This window comes from Tachypleus tridentatus, chromosome 7 (assembly GCF_004210375.1).
Source record: "Tachypleus tridentatus isolate NWPU-2018 chromosome 7, ASM421037v1, whole genome shotgun sequence".
Lineage (NCBI taxonomy): Eukaryota > Metazoa > Arthropoda > Merostomata > Xiphosura > Limulidae > Tachypleus > Tachypleus tridentatus.
In genome coordinates, this window is record NC_134831.1 from 191130254 (window position 1) to 191146323 (window position 16070).

Consider the following 16070-nt stretch of genomic DNA (forward strand, 5'->3'; position numbering starts at 1 on the left):
ATACAAGGTAAGTATTACATTTCTTGTATTTTGTGCATATTTTTTAGAAACATAATTAAAACACAAAATTCAGAAACTTACTTAGGTTTTATTTAGTAAGATAATGAAAAGTAACACTAAACATTATTTACAAAAATGCCTGTAAGCAGTTTGTGCACCGTATCATTCAATACTGTAACATCAAATTCATCAAGTGATCTATAACTTGTGTAGTAACAGTATTAGTCAGATACAGTTAAAAGTACAGTAAAAGTAAGTAAAAACAGATCTAGAACATTATGAGCCTTAAGCTACTTAGGATATAGTAGTTTTCCTGTTACAATTTGCAGTCATTCTGGAAAGAAATATTGGCTAATTTCAAATTGTTTTGTATTTTTTTGTGCTTATTACAATGTCAGTGAAAACAACCATATCCACGAAGAGACAGGGTGTAATAACAGGTAAAATATATAGTTTCACTGAAAAAGAAATGTTTATTACAGATGTTTTAGAGGTTTTGCAAATGAAAGTTAAAAATTTTCAAATAAAAAAATAAAGTACTTTCATTTTCATAAGAAAATCACTTTGCACTGCAGGCAGTCAACACTCTTACTTCATATATTCATTACAAGCATTTTAGTAAAAATATTTAAATTAAAATTCTGATTTTGTTTTGTTTTTTGTATACAAAAGACTTGTGATGTTAATGATGTCTTGCTACATTTTGTGGAGATAAAGAAAAGTTAAAAGTTATGGAATGAAACCTCTGATGATAACTTTGTGGTTAAAAGGTTTATCATATTGATCAACCCCATAAGGCAAGAATCATAAGGTGAATTAATTAATTGTCCCCACATAAAACTTAGATGAATGGAATAACTTAAAATAATAATATCCAAAAATTAATTTCAAAAGTTGATTTTTATTTCAGTTTATGTTACAGATAGAGTGAACTTCTTAAGAAGGTCCAAAAACTGCTCATTACTACCTTATATATAATATTCCAATGAGAAAAATAATTTGATTACAGTAATTCTTAAAATGACATGTTTGCATAGTTAGATGCTCAGTGGGATCTTTTTTTTAACCAATGATAATGAACAAAAGTCACATCTTTACTTTTCTCTGAAATGGTTTGGTTTGTTTTGAGCTTTATGAAAAACTACACAAGGGCTGTCTGTGATAGCACTCCCTAAATTAGCAGTGTGAGACTAGAGGAAAGGCAGCTAGTCATCACCACCCACCACCAACTCTTGGGCTACTCTTTTACCAACGAATAGTGGGATTGACCATCACAGTATAATGCCCCCACAGCTGAAAGGGCAAGCATGTATGGTGTGATGAGGATTCAAACCCATGACTCTTGGATGAGTTAAGTGCCTTAACCACCTGGCCATGCTGGGCCTCATCTGAAATGATGGAGAATCAGAGAATACAGTTTTATGAATTTTTTGGTTTTTTCTTAATTATTAGAATTTTTCAGTGTTTGAAAGATGTTTTAAGCATAAATCAGCACTTAAAAAGCAATCACCACCTATGGCCCTAGAGATGGGCAAGTAGGTGAATTTGCTAACTGATTAACCATGAGGCTCATTCAAACTACTCAATTATTCTCACAAAAGACTTTCAAACAGCTAGAATAAAAAATAATAATAATTGGAAATGCTAATTTTTATTTGTGATTATTTTTGTGGAATTGATTTTATCACAACTTGCTACTTATTGGTTATTTAACCTTACACTAATCAATGTTCCTAGATAATCAATTAACCAAGTTAATCAATCACATGTAGCCCCATTATTATCATGCTGAAATAGTTATACTAATTAGTATCACTGGTTACTTTAATGTCAAGAAGTTTGAAGCTTCACAACATAAAAAATATATAGTATAATTAATGTTGTCATTATTAGTTTTCTATAAGATGAGACAAAGCTTACATATTCTCATGAGGAAAAGTTTCACAAACCACAAACATTACTCACCATAATGATGTCACCTGGCATGATAGATAGTTCATCAACATTTCTAGCTTCAAATGCATACAATGCTCGATACTTTTTCATACTTGAAGATTCCTCTTTAAAATCAGTCAAAGTTTCTGACAAAGCAACAGTTGTAGTATTTTCATTTTGCACTTCAGTTGTGATGTTGAACTCTGAAAAATAACAAACACATTGCTTTAAGCTTCAATCTAAGTTACAAAGAACTGGAAATTACCAAAAAAGATTATCACAACTTATCTTCATTATGTGAAGATTTGGTCAATCTTTATCCTGAAAAAATAATAATAGTGGAGAGAAGTACAAGAAACAGTAACAATACATAACAATAGAAAGGCATTAGAAAATAAAAGGAGAAACTTTTATTTATGTAAAAAATATTTACATTATTGTGAAAAACATCATAAAAATAGTGTTAAATTAAAAGAGTAAATTTATGTGATGAAATATAAACCAAAGTAGGAAAATAATTAAATTATGACAAGAAAGAGAGAAACAAATGTAAAAATAAATAATTTAGATATAATCTTACCTAAAATCATCAGTCAATCATACTTAAGAAACTGCCACATTTTTATGCTAACCTTGAACAAGAAAAAATCTGAAAGAACCTGTTTCTCTTATACTAATTTGCATAAGTTTAGAACTTAATACTTTATTTGGGAAGACACTATTAAATTCCCAAAACATTGTTCTAGTGTTGATGAAAAGCAAACCCAAAGCTCAGGCCATCACATTTTGATCTTGACTTGTCCTTTATTAATGGTTTTTCAACACACTATGTGGAAACAACAACAAATGTTCTTCAGCTATTTCTTAAGACTTTTGATATTTGAAGTCTGATAAATCTAATCTAAGTCTGTAAGCCACTGAATGATCTACGAAAATGAATAAGATTAGATTTTAGAAGAACAAATAATTTTGTTGTTAGTATTCCTTCTGCTTCAGTTTTCTTCCTCACTAATTTACTTCTAACATTTTTGGATGACCTATCTTCCTCACTGCTTTAAATTACAAAGAAACTCTATTGTGGTTCCCATCTATCAAATGACATAATATATTATATTGTTTTCTGCAAAATGAAATGTCAGTATCACTTTCAGTTCAAACTTCATTCCCACAGGAAACACAATGATGAGCTTAGATGAAGTTTTAACAGTTCTTGTGACATAGCTAGAAGGTCACAAAAATTCTGATAGTTATGGGACACTGTCTGTCTTTTGCATATTATTATTCTGTTTTTCAGTTTATTATTTAACTATGTTTACTGTATTGTACCCATATATTCTCTTCAATAACCAACAAAAATATAGAAAAATACTTTTTACCAAATTACAGGTCTTTCAAATTTCATTTGCATAGCTTCTAGATCCTCCTAAGTGAATATCAAGTTATTTTAATTCAAGTTCAATATTTATATACATTTTTCACTTCATCTATTATACAACTAACTGTAACCCTTATCATCAACTTCTACTGTGTAAAATTAATATGTAGGAAAAATGTGCATACTTTATAATATCTGATGAAATAATCTTAAAACACTTTATTTTATATGACTTTTACATTTTTACAAATAATTTATTTTAAAATTTTAACATGCTCTTCTGTCTTTCAGTGGTGTTATTTATCACAATAAATGTCAATGGCCATCCCCAGCTAATTTTATCATACAATGGGCAAAGAAACTCTAGCCCTTGGCAGAATGTAGTGGCATTCACGTATTGTACTATCTCATGTCAACTGAACAGGCAGTGGTTTATATTGAAATACACACACACACACATTAAACCTTTCAGATATGCACCTTAAAACATACTTAAGTAAAATTTAAAACTCAACCCTAAATGCAGTACAGCTGTCTATAAAACTAATGCATTTCTTGGTGAGAAATAATGCTAAATTGGCAGGGACAAAGCAACAAGAATGCTAACAGTACGTTAGGTTAGTTATCTATATAATTCTTCGCATCAATTTCAAATGAACAGTTAAGAAAATATAATTCCATAAGCACTCTTTTCACTGGTCATTATCTAAACTAAATACAATTGACTAAGAAATCGTAACTCAATGATAGAAAGAGGTCCTGGCATCTGTCAAGAGTTCAAAGAAATTTATTTCTCCTTTCTTGAAATGTACCCTATGGGTCTTGAATGAAGAATGTGTGAACAGGGCAATTAATCAAGATTCTTTTTACATATGGAAGATAAAAGTCAAGAATTGTTCAGATTTCAACAACACAAATTAGACATTTTGTGAACTAGTGGATTGTGAGAATAAAATTTATGAATTTTTCTTCAAGTTTTTACTTTTTTTAAATAAAGGAATTAAAACTTAGATTGTATAAAACTTAGAACTATAATGTAAGTTTTAAGGCTCATTTCACTGACAAACAATGATCATGAAATAGCCCAATTAACTTTTAAATGTAACTAAGTAAAATCTTGTGACATGTGCAGAAAAGTACCACCATCAGAAAGGAGTTACCAAAACGAAAGATTATGCAGTGTAACAGTGTTGTTAGTGTTAACCCTCATAACCCAGGTATCTCTGACTGCTCATGACACAAAATTTTAGTGTCTTGTATTAAATATTTTATTAAAATACTCTTTGTTTTAGTCAATTAGTACAGCATAAAATCTCGACTAATAATCTATATTTTAATATTACACAAGTTTTAAGTTCCCAATAACTACAAGGCAATATTTTAAAAAATTCTTAATTTTCTTCAGTGACATTTTCTCTTCTCTATTTTATCCACCACAACGTAAAAAGTATGAAATTAAAGATAAATTACTCACTATAAAATCATCATTGCTCAAACAAACCATAGTTTTGTAAACATCAATTTTATTTGGTTACACAATTATCAAATAGAAAATATCACCTCTCATGCCACACCTACCTGTAACATCCTCTCTTTCAGGATTTGTTAATGTTCTCTTTTACATTTAATAATACATCACCTATAACCAATAAAAAGTCAAAGTTTTCATCTATCAAATGCATTCTAATGAGAAATTTGATGACTAGCTTGAATGAATTTTTAATGGCCCTTGTCAAAGAGCTAGAAAGCCAAAAATATTGAGTATTAGAGGAAATTGACTACCTTTTTGCATGTTATTAGTCTATGTTCTTTTGCGTATTATATAATTAAATCAAATTTATCCTTGATGTTCAACAGAAAGAAAAAAAAAGATTGTGTAAGTACTTTATTTCCTGTTTTTCATATTTAGTGTTTATTATTATAAAAATAAATAAAATGTCAAAACAGATCTTTTTAGGTTGGTGAAGGCTAAATAAATTAAATAATAATAATATAATACATTTCACAAAGCATACACATGAACAGCTTGTAGTAGTTTGTGGGTAATATACTTTGATAGTGGTATGTGAACTGCTCATTCCCCAAGCGATTTATAGCTTTTAATGGCACAGACAGCAATTAAACATGGGTGAAAATGAAATAAAACAGTAAAATTTAATTATAAATAGATGTATACTGTTCTGAGCTTAGAATTTGTTTGTTTGTATTTAAGCATAAAGCTAAACAACAGGCTATCTATGTTCTGCCCACCATGGGTATTGAAAACCCAGTTCGTAGAATTGTAAGTCCATAGACATACTTCAGTGCCGCTGGAGGGCAACGTGATGTAATACATTAATAAATTGATTAGTGTCTTGGCTTTCTACTGGTTACAAATAATATAGGATTAAATGTTAGAGAGAACTAGTAAAAAGTCCTGAATCAGAGGATGCGACAGGTAAGAATGGTGAGAAGGGTCTGATTTTCCACTTTATGGCTCTGTAACCAAGTAAAATTGAAGGCTACAAAAAATATGCTTTGCATAAGTGATGCCAACATTATAATGAGTAATTCATGCTTAATTTTATATTTCTCAGAGATGTGGTAAATAAATGAGAGAAAAGGGGATATTGAGAGAGTATATATCACAATTTTCATGCTAGAGTAAACTGAGGACTTGTTTTTAACATTTCCTTAAAAAACTAAGAACTTAAACTTAATATATACACTGCTAGCCAAAATCTTAAAGCCAATGAACATAAAGAAAAAAATATGCATTTTGTGTTATTAGACTCAACCACTTATTTGAGCAGAGCTTTGAATGATGACAATAAGAAATGGGGAAAATAAAAATAAACTTTTTTAGCATTTAATAGGGAAAATATGAACACTATGAAATTAGCCTAAATACTAGCTGGTCAAAAGTTTAAGACCATACCAAAAAGAAGTCCTAAACAGGGTAGGAAATGCCCAACAAGAGGTCTCAGTAGTGAGTTGCATGGCTGTCATTGCAAATAACTGCAAATATTCACTTTGGCATGGTTGATACAAGTTTGCAGAAGGCTGGCTGGAATGGTCAAAATTTTAAGACCATACTGAAATGAAGCGTTAATCGGTAAACATGTAACAAAATTTAGTCATTTTTGTTCAAGCATTAACGTTGTCAACATCTCCCACTGACATCTCCTGTGTTACATTGGGTAAAAACATGGCAAAGGGTTGACAGAGTTTGAATATGGCAGAACTGTCAAGCTACAAAGTGCCATCGCTGGTGAGATTGGGCATAGTAAAACTGCTGTTGCAAATTTCTTAAAAGACCCTGAGGGATACGGAATGAGAATTTCAAGTGGTCGGGCCAAGAAAATTTCGCTGGTGTTGAGTAGGAGGATTCGACGGGTTGTCTGGCAAAACACCAGCCAATTGTCAAACCTGATTAAGGCCCTTACAGACACAGAATGCAGCTCGAGAACAATAAGACAGCATCTATGAGAGAAAGGCTTTAAAAACCAAAAACGTCTTCAAAGGCCATGCCTCCTTCTACACTACGAAACAACTCAGTTAAACTTTGCTTAGAAGCACCAAACATGAAACATACAAAAGTGGAAAAAGGTTTTGTTCTCTGATGAGAAAAAATTTAACCTGGATGGTCCAGATGGCTTCCAACTTTACTAGCTCAATAACGATATCACACCAGAGACATTTTCCACATGACACAGTGGAGGAGGTTCCATCATGATCTAGGGTGCTTTATCCTTCCATGAAACAATTGAGCTTCAGGTTATACAGGAGCATCATACTGCTGGCTACTTTGGCATATTGGAGAGAGCATCCTTATTTGACTGAAGGCCCTCGCTTGTGTGAAAATGACTGGATCTTTCAGCAGGACAATGCTGCAATCCACAATGCCTGCAGGACAAAGGACTTTTTCATGACGAATAACGCAATTCTTTTAGACTATCCAGCATGTTCGCCTGAACTGAACCCCATTGAAAATGTTTAGGGGTGGATGGCAAGTGAAGTCTATAGAAATGGACGTCAATTCCAAAAAGTGCATGATCTCCGTGAAACCATCTTCACCACTTGGAATAACATTTCAGTCAGCCTTCTAAAAATGCTTATATTGACCATGCCAAAGCAAATGTCTGAAGTTATTCACAATGACGGCCATGCAACTCACTACTTAGATCTCTTGTTGGGCATTTCCTGCCCCGTTTAGGACATCTTTTTGGTTTGGTCTTAAACTTTTGACCAGCTAGTATTTAAACTAATTTCATAGTGTTCACATTTTCCCTATTAAATGCTAAAAAAGTTTATTTTCATCCTTTGAAGCTCTACTCAAATAAGTGGCTGAATCTAACAATGCAAAATGCATATTTTTTCTTTATGTTCATTGGCCTTAATATTTTGGCCAGCAGTGTATTAATACTATGACTATCAGCTACCAATTTTATTTAATGGGTAGTGTTACTCTTGTCATATTTACTTATTGTAACAAAAAAACAAAAACTATAGAATGATATTGTTTAAAATTTGACAACAACAGTCTCAAAATTATGTATTTTTCAGAAAAATAAAATATTTAATTTGATTTTTTAAGCACTTATAATAAGAAGTTGTAACTTAATGTAGTTATTTGAACTTACCCTCTGACTAGTTTACATGCAAGATAATTTTTATATGAAGTATAAAAATATACTATTCTTATCTCACACTTAATTTGCATAATCTACAGAATCTCATAAATGAATATCAAAAGTTTTTTTAAGGTAAATGTTTATATTTTATTTTCCATTTTAAATAAAATATCAGTAACTCCATCTATTATTGTTAATATACATTGCAATAAAATGTTTACAATAACTTGTAAAATAAAAATAGCCTACTTTGGTATTATTAAGAGCTTTTACATTGTATTATAGTGATCCTCTACAACCTAGATTAAGGATTATAAAGCATTTTCAGACTATACACATTCCATTTAAAGAAGAACCTAGCTATTCTTTGCATGACCTATTATGGTTGCCTTCATACTAAATAACAATTAAAGGTAAGGGTAAAATATTACGGTAGTTAAAATAATGTCCATGGATAAAACACATATGCTGATGTGCTAATTATGTCACAAGCTGTATGATGTCTCTGGTGCTATTGATTATTTTATTTACTGTCAGAGTCCTACAAACATCAGTGAATTACTTAAAATTCACTAACTTAATGTTTGAAAAACTTAATATTAATTACAATAATAGAAAATACAAATCAACAAATATTATAAATAGCATGAAACAATAACAATAACAAAATGAACTAAAAGTGTTACTTACTATTAACAAACACTATTAACATAGGTGAGAAAAAAAAAGGTTCACTTTTTTTTTTTTTAAATAACCATTCTCTTTGTAAAGTTGCTTATTAGAAAATCTGTTCGACATATTACATTTTATACTCTAACTGTTTTTCTCCATACAGGATATCTGTAAACTTAAAAATCAGAGAAAATTGTTTACAGTTGATAAATTCCCCAACACCTACCTACTTTCTAAACAACTTCAGTATTTAGTATGAAAGTTTGATACACAAGTTAATATTTTCAAACTGTACTTTAGATTAAAATATCTCTAAAAAAAGAAGAGAGAGAGAGAGATCATCTTCTCTTATATTGACAGTAATTACATGTGGTGATTACAAACCCAACTATACTGGAAACACTAAACAAGTAATTCTAACCTTAAAATGTTAATAAAAGAAAGCATCCATAAAAATATATCCCATTTTAAATATAACACAATCCTCTTAAACACTGAATTTGCTCTAAAAGAAGTTTCTGAAGAATAACTATAAACAGAATGTTTATTTGAAAAAAACAAACCATAAATGTGTTTATCCTTATTTTTTTAAAATTCATTCATACTGTTTAAAAATAGTCAATATGGTTGGCTAATTTTGTTGTTCTTGTTTCAGTGATTAGAATATTCTTAAGATCTTCTATTATCTATAGTACCTAATTATCCTTATTTTCTCATGCCTGACAATCAACTAAGTAGAGTCAAAATGTTTAATAGCCAAATTTATTTACAGACAGTGCTTTGCAAAAGTATTCACTCCTACTAATAATGTAACATTCTGATGAAATACAAATATTTTTAAAAAAGTTAACCAATCTGTTTTTATTCAAAACTCTAATGATCAAACTTAACACTATTATATGTGAAAGAGGTTGAATACCAGCAAAAGTAATTTGCTGATTATGTAAGTACTCAGCCTCTATGTCAGTACTTGGTGGAAGCACCTTAGGTTGCAATTACTGTTATAAATAAGTCTTTTGTGATAAGTCTCTACCAGCTTTGTATAATGGGATGGTGTAATATTTGTCTTTTCTTCTTGGTAAAATTCTAGCAAGTTCATTGGGTATTGTTGATGGACTGCAATCTCAAGTCTCAACATAAATTTTGTATTGGATTCAAGACAGGATTTTGACTGGGCCACTCCAGGACAATTACTTTCTTCTTTTGAAATCACTACAGGATAGCTTTGTCTTTGCACTTCAAGTTATTTTCCTGCTAAATTGTAAATTTTTTGAACCAGTTTTAGATTCTTGGCTGACTCAAGCAGATTTTCCTCTACGTTTTGCCTCTACTTTATATCATCCATCTTCCTCACAATCCTGACAAGCTTCTAAATCCTTTGCTGATGAGAAGTATTCCCATAATATGATGCTACTACCAGCATGTTTGACAGTTGAGATGGTGTTGACTAGGTGATGTACTGTGTTGGACTTGTGCCAAATGTAACTCTTTGAATTTAGACTAAAAACTAAACTTGTCTCAACTGACCACAAAACCTTTGTCTCAGAATCCATATCAAATTTAATATGAATATTTTTCTTGCCATTGCCCATACTGACAAATTCATTAAATAGCAGTTCAATGAAATTTTGAATGCAAGTCAACAAACACAATAATATAGCCTTTGACCCATGACCTGTAGCAAAAAGGTTAACTTTATCATAATCCATATAGACTTCTAGGTAGAGAGAGCAGCATAAGCTTCTTGTGCTTTACCAGTTAAAACACTTTTTAATAATAATAAAGTGGGCTATTCCATAGTTTGGAAAACTTTCTCAAAATGTTGGAAACATTTATCAACTTCATTTTCATTAAATGGTGGTACTTTTAATATATTGAGTTCAAAGTTGTCATTTTACTATGTTTAATCATAGTTGAGTCTAACTGACATTTCTTTCTGCTTAATTTCTTCCTAGCCTTTGTGATACCAGTTTGCTCACAATTTGGCTTCGATACACGTATGTCTGGTCTCGAGACATTTACTTTCTCTTCCCATTTTGATGCAAGCCTTTCTTTGTCAGCTTTGATATGGGCTTATTTGGTCTTGAGACATTTACTTTTTTCTTTCAGCTTCAATACAAGTTTCTTAAAGCTTGATTTGTTTGAGTTTTAGATGCATCTGTAACTTATCTTTATCACTCAACCCTGACTGGCTAGTGGAGTCACTAGAGTATTCCACTAATGCTTCCTCAGATAACAAATCATCATCAACTAGTATTTCAATAATAAACTTTTTAGTTTATTTTGTGTCACCGATTTCTTAACCTCTAACTCTAATACTATGGCAAGTGAGAACAACTCACTTTGTTTTATATTTCTAGTTATTTGAGGAAGGGTGATTCAAGAAAACCTTGATAATCAGACATAATTAAATCTTGTTGGCACTGATTTGAATATGAATCTAGATTCAATTTTGTCTTAGATTTGTATTCCACACAAGCCCCTAATGTATTACATTACATATTACAATTACAAATAGCACAAAACTGAGATAAATTGTAGATTAGATTTACAAGCTAAATAAATGCTCATATGTATCAAATTTATGACGTTTGCCAATAAGATTGATACACAGTTTTATTTCTTAATATATTTTAATATACATCCAATAATAAAATTTATAATATTAATTATTACAAATAATGATTTTCTTATAAAAGTTTTACAAACTTACAAACAATATTAAGACTTCTATCAGGTCTGGAACCAAGTATTTTATCAATGGTTCATGATGAGCAAATTAATTCTTAGTTGATATAGGAGCAATTCACTTTATGGTGAATTTTTCAAAGCTGAAGTTATATAATGTCTTCATAAAAATACTAACAGCTGGTGGTAATCCATAGAAGTTACAGTTTGTAATGTTCAAAATCTATAAACATGTATCTCAGAGCAGCTGACATGGGTATTAACACTTTTATTGATAAGGAGAGAACAACATTTCGACCTTCCTAGGTCATCTTCAGGTTAAGAAAGAGAGAGTGTTTGAATGTGACCATTGATGGACACATCTTAGAGATGAGAGTATAAACACGATTACTGGATTGTAAAGGGCATTGCAGGTGGATGTTAGATTATTAATTGGTATAGGTGTAAAGGTGTTCCTTTATACTGGTTTAATTTTGGTTTTTGTTACTGTATGAGTAGGGCTTCTTTGATTTTTCATTTGTTTTTATTTGTTGCCCTACTTAATATCTGGATGTTTTCTATGGTTATGTTGTGTTTATTTGTTTTGCAATGTTCAAAAATGTGTGGAGGTGTTTTCTGTGTTCTTTGAATCTAGTTTCCATTTTTCTGCTTGTTTCTCCAATATAGAAGTCGTGGCAATTGTTGCATTGTATTTTATAAATTATGTTGGTGTTTTTACATAGTATGGAATTTAGTTTTATTCCTCGCTTTTGAATAAATTTGGTGTTTACTGGAATGTTGTGTTTTGTTATAAGTTTTTTTCAAATGTAAGTTATTTTCTCACTGATGTCAGGAACATATGGTATGCAGCAGTATTAGGTTTTGTAGTTTGTCGTATTTTGGAATTTATTGTTGGTTAGGTGTGTGTGTATAATTTTTTCCCACAGTTTTTTGAGGAAATTTGTTGATGTTAATGAAGTGTTGTTTCATTGTTAATTTCATTGGGTGAACATAGCTTTGTGGCTGAGTTTATTTGGTTCCTTAATATGTTGAGTTTTTGTTTCCTTTCATGTGCTGAGTTCCAGGGAATGTATAATCCAGTATGAATGATTTTTCTGTAGATTTCTGTTTTGAATTGTGTATCAGTTCTAGTAATTTTGAGGTTAAGAAATGCTATTTGGTTACTTTTTTCCTGTTCACAGGTGAACTTAATATTGGGGTGTATCAAGTTAACATGACTCAAAAAACTAAATGTGTCTTCTGTGGATGTGAATCCAGCACATGTATCACAAACATACCTGTACCAGTATAGTGGCGGGTGTAAGGCTGAATTGATCGCTTGTAATTCAATCAGTGTCATGAAAATGTTGGCTTGAACTGGTGACATGGGATTCCCCATACTTAAGCCATTTATTTGTAGGTAGATTTGGCTATTGAACATAAAGTCAGTTTTGGTGGTAGTGAATAAGGGTTGTGTATCAATGAGTTGGGGTCTTGGATATAAAGTTCTAAAGCTATCTTGCAGGCTTCTGTCATTGCGACTTCTGTGAAGAGGGAGATAACATCAAAACTGGCCATTAAGGCTTTATGATTTAGTTGATAAAGAATTAATTTAAAGTTAAAACAGTCTTTGAAAGAGGAGCCAACTGATGTTACATATTTAGAAAATGCCCATGCTATAAATTTACTGAGGTTGTAGTTAAATGATTCGTAGGTCAACATTATGGGTCGTAGTGGACAATCAGGTTTGTGAGGTTTGGGGGTGCCGTGTAGTTGTGGTGTGTGCGAGTCGGTCTTTCATAGGTGAGAATAAATGTTTTGAGATTGTGTTGTTTTTTTTCATTTGTAGTAGTATTTTGTTTAACTGGTTTTCATGTGTTTTTGTCGGATTTGTGTTTAGTAGTTTAAATTTGTTTGTATCTGACAAGATGTTGTTCATTTTTTGAATGTATTCATTTGTGTTCATTATAACTATTCATTACAGGGTATATGCTACTGCCAATAGTATTATTGAATGCTTGGTCAATGACAGAATTTATGGTTCTTTCTTATGTTATACTTAGCAAGACAGTTAAATTGTATATAGCTCTTACTTTAACACTTTAGTTAAATATGCATTATTTGTGTTTTAAAAATAATATTGAAAAGGTTTAATGATTTTTTAATAGTATTCTATGCTTATCTCCACTAAAGTTTTTCTTACACAGATATGTGAAAACTATTCTGAGAGCAGCTAAAGTGTCTCTACCAATTATAACATTAGAATAGGCAGCAAATGCTAGTCTGTGTTTTATCATAAATCATAAAAGACATCATATTGGAAAGGAAAATGAAACATTAAAATTAATATATTAGTGAAAAGACTTAAAGACATCTGCATTCTATTTTATAAAGAGTTAAAAGATATATACATGCATTTTTCTTCTAGTTCTTAATTTTAAACATTTCATTGCACTATATATTGATCATAATAGCTGAGATTAATAACATAGTAGAAAAATGAAAAAGTATAAACATGTTCCTTAAAAAACTTTGAAGTTTTTCATAAATATTCATCATGTAGGTTCTGGAGGTTATGCAAATGAAATACAAAAACTAAGATAAAGAAAAGTGCTTTTATACTTAAAATGAAAATCATCTTACATTTGAACTATTCAGAGTGTGAGAACATATAACAACACTAAATAAATAACATTTTTAAAAATTGTGTACAAGATACTTATAATCTTAAACAAAATATCACCAGGTTTTGTGAAGGCACCTCAAAGTGACCACACATAGTTTCATAAATGACATACCAAAGACAAGCAGATGTGAAACATATCCACTTGTTGCAAAAGAGTTAAAAATTATTTGTAATTACAGTATCTTTAGAAAAAATGCACAAGCCTTTAGCAAAATTATCTTTTCCTTGCATGCAAAACGTGGCATACTTAGAACTCATGCAAAGTGTCATATGTACTTAATGTTCAAACACTTCAGTAAAGCATTTTAAAACATAAATAATCCACAATTAGCTCAGACATCAGTAAGATCTAAGCACAGTTTCATTGTCTTTAACTATAACATATTTAGCTAAGATAAACTGAGTGTCATCAGGGATCAATCACCCATCGACCCTACAGTTACATCCATCAAATAATAAAATTTGTGCATCAATTTCAAAATTGCTGTCAGTGGATTTTAGTGTAAAATGAGCTCTTTTTTGATGACTATAAAAATGTACATGTATCAAGCACATGTAAGATATAAAGCTCGTGCGTGTGTGTGTGTAAAGGTTGAGCATGACACCCATAAGAACTTCATAATTTATTTCTACTTTATTCAGTCATAAAATTTTAATTTTAATAGAATAAGTAAACGTGCTGTCTTGATGTACATCTAGAAGATTGGCATTACTTGAGACATGATGGGGATTGGAAAAGTTAAGATTTTTCATACTTTGTTGCTCATATAACAATGTGAAACTGAAGTTTAAGGATTTTTTAAAAGTTTATTTTCACATAAATGATAACATAAATAAAATAAGCTTAGATAACACAAAACTCTGAATTATAAAACATTATAATGTTAATTTCATTATAGTACATTGATAATAAAGTTGTTTAATTAAACATGAATGTAACTCACTGTTTTGCACAGAAAAGTGTTTAAAGTGGTACGAGTCATGAAAGGGTTAATACTCCTGTTTTCATTTGGAGACACGTATGAAATAATTTTTCAAACTAGAATTGGAGTGAAACTGTTTCAAATATAATCACACACCTTCCATCTGATATTTGTGATATTCATAGCAAACTGTACCATTCTTTGCACTTTTCAATTATCCTTGTAATAATATCTTATTGTCTGTTACAATTACAACATAAACTGAAATATAATTAACCAAATTATTTTAGTTACTATAGTTAAAATAATGACTAATGTGATTAAAGAAATACGTATACTCACTGGCCCAATTATCATCCTGAAACTCTACTCCACTGTTTCCCCAGACATCATCAAAAATTGCTGAAAAATACAAATTAACTGATCACAAATGACCAACATCCCAATCTAACTACTTTATCCATTAAGCTTTTGAATTATTTGTTTGTTTTTGAATTGTGTACAAAGCTACACAAGAGCTATCTGCACTAGCCATCCCTAATTTAGCAGTGTAAGACTAGAAGGAAAGCAGCTAGTCATCACTACCCATAGCCAACTCTTGAGCTACTGTTTTACCAATGAATAGTGTGATTGATTGTCACATTAGAACACACCCACAGCTGAAAGGGCAAGCATGTTTGGTGTGACGGACATTCAAGCCTCTGACCCTGAGATTACAAGTCGAGTGCCTTACCCACCTGGCCATGCTGGGCCTTGTGACGTATGAATGAGTACTTTTTTGCTCAGTTGGAGTGTATTTTTTCTTACAATTTTCTAAAATTGTTTTAGTTGCTGTGGGCCTTAATTGCATCATGAATTTTGATGGAGATACATTTTCAGTTCCCAGTACTTTTGGTGCTACTCGATATTCTATTGATTTATACTTATTGGGTCATTATACGAAGAGATTTCATTAACTAATAGTTCAAAAAATGTGCCCACCCAAATGAACTAACAGTAGGGGAGAAACATTGAAAAAAAGGGATCTTCTTTTGAACAATATTCTACAACAAATTAGTAAGATAGCACACAAACTTAACAGAAGTAACTGGAAACCAGTACTCTTAAAAACTTTTATATATCTCTGTTGTAGACTTTGTCTGCATCTAAAATTCTAACTTCATCTAAATTTATATAATTATCAGTTATTGTTGTCTGTT

General features: G+C 30.8%; 1 protein-coding gene across 19 annotated transcripts in view; it reads right to left on the bottom strand.

The window, feature by feature from the left end:
* Dap160 (dynamin associated protein 160) overlaps window positions 1-16070 on the bottom strand; it is a 261924-nt gene that overhangs the window by 169878 nt on the left and 75976 nt on the right. For all 19 annotated transcript variants that reach the window (XR_013031922.1, XR_013031923.1, XM_076516402.1 and 16 more), the window contains exons 17-18: window positions 15214-15273; window positions 1966-2138 (exon numbers count right to left, since the gene is read on the bottom strand). Coding sequence is in view for 17 of the 19 variants with exons in the window: in XM_076516402.1 (XP_076372517.1) it covers window positions 1966-2138; window positions 15214-15273 (233 nt within the window). In the remaining 2 variants the exon portion in view is untranslated. The remainder of the gene's footprint in view (window positions 1-1965; window positions 2139-15213; window positions 15274-16070) is intronic.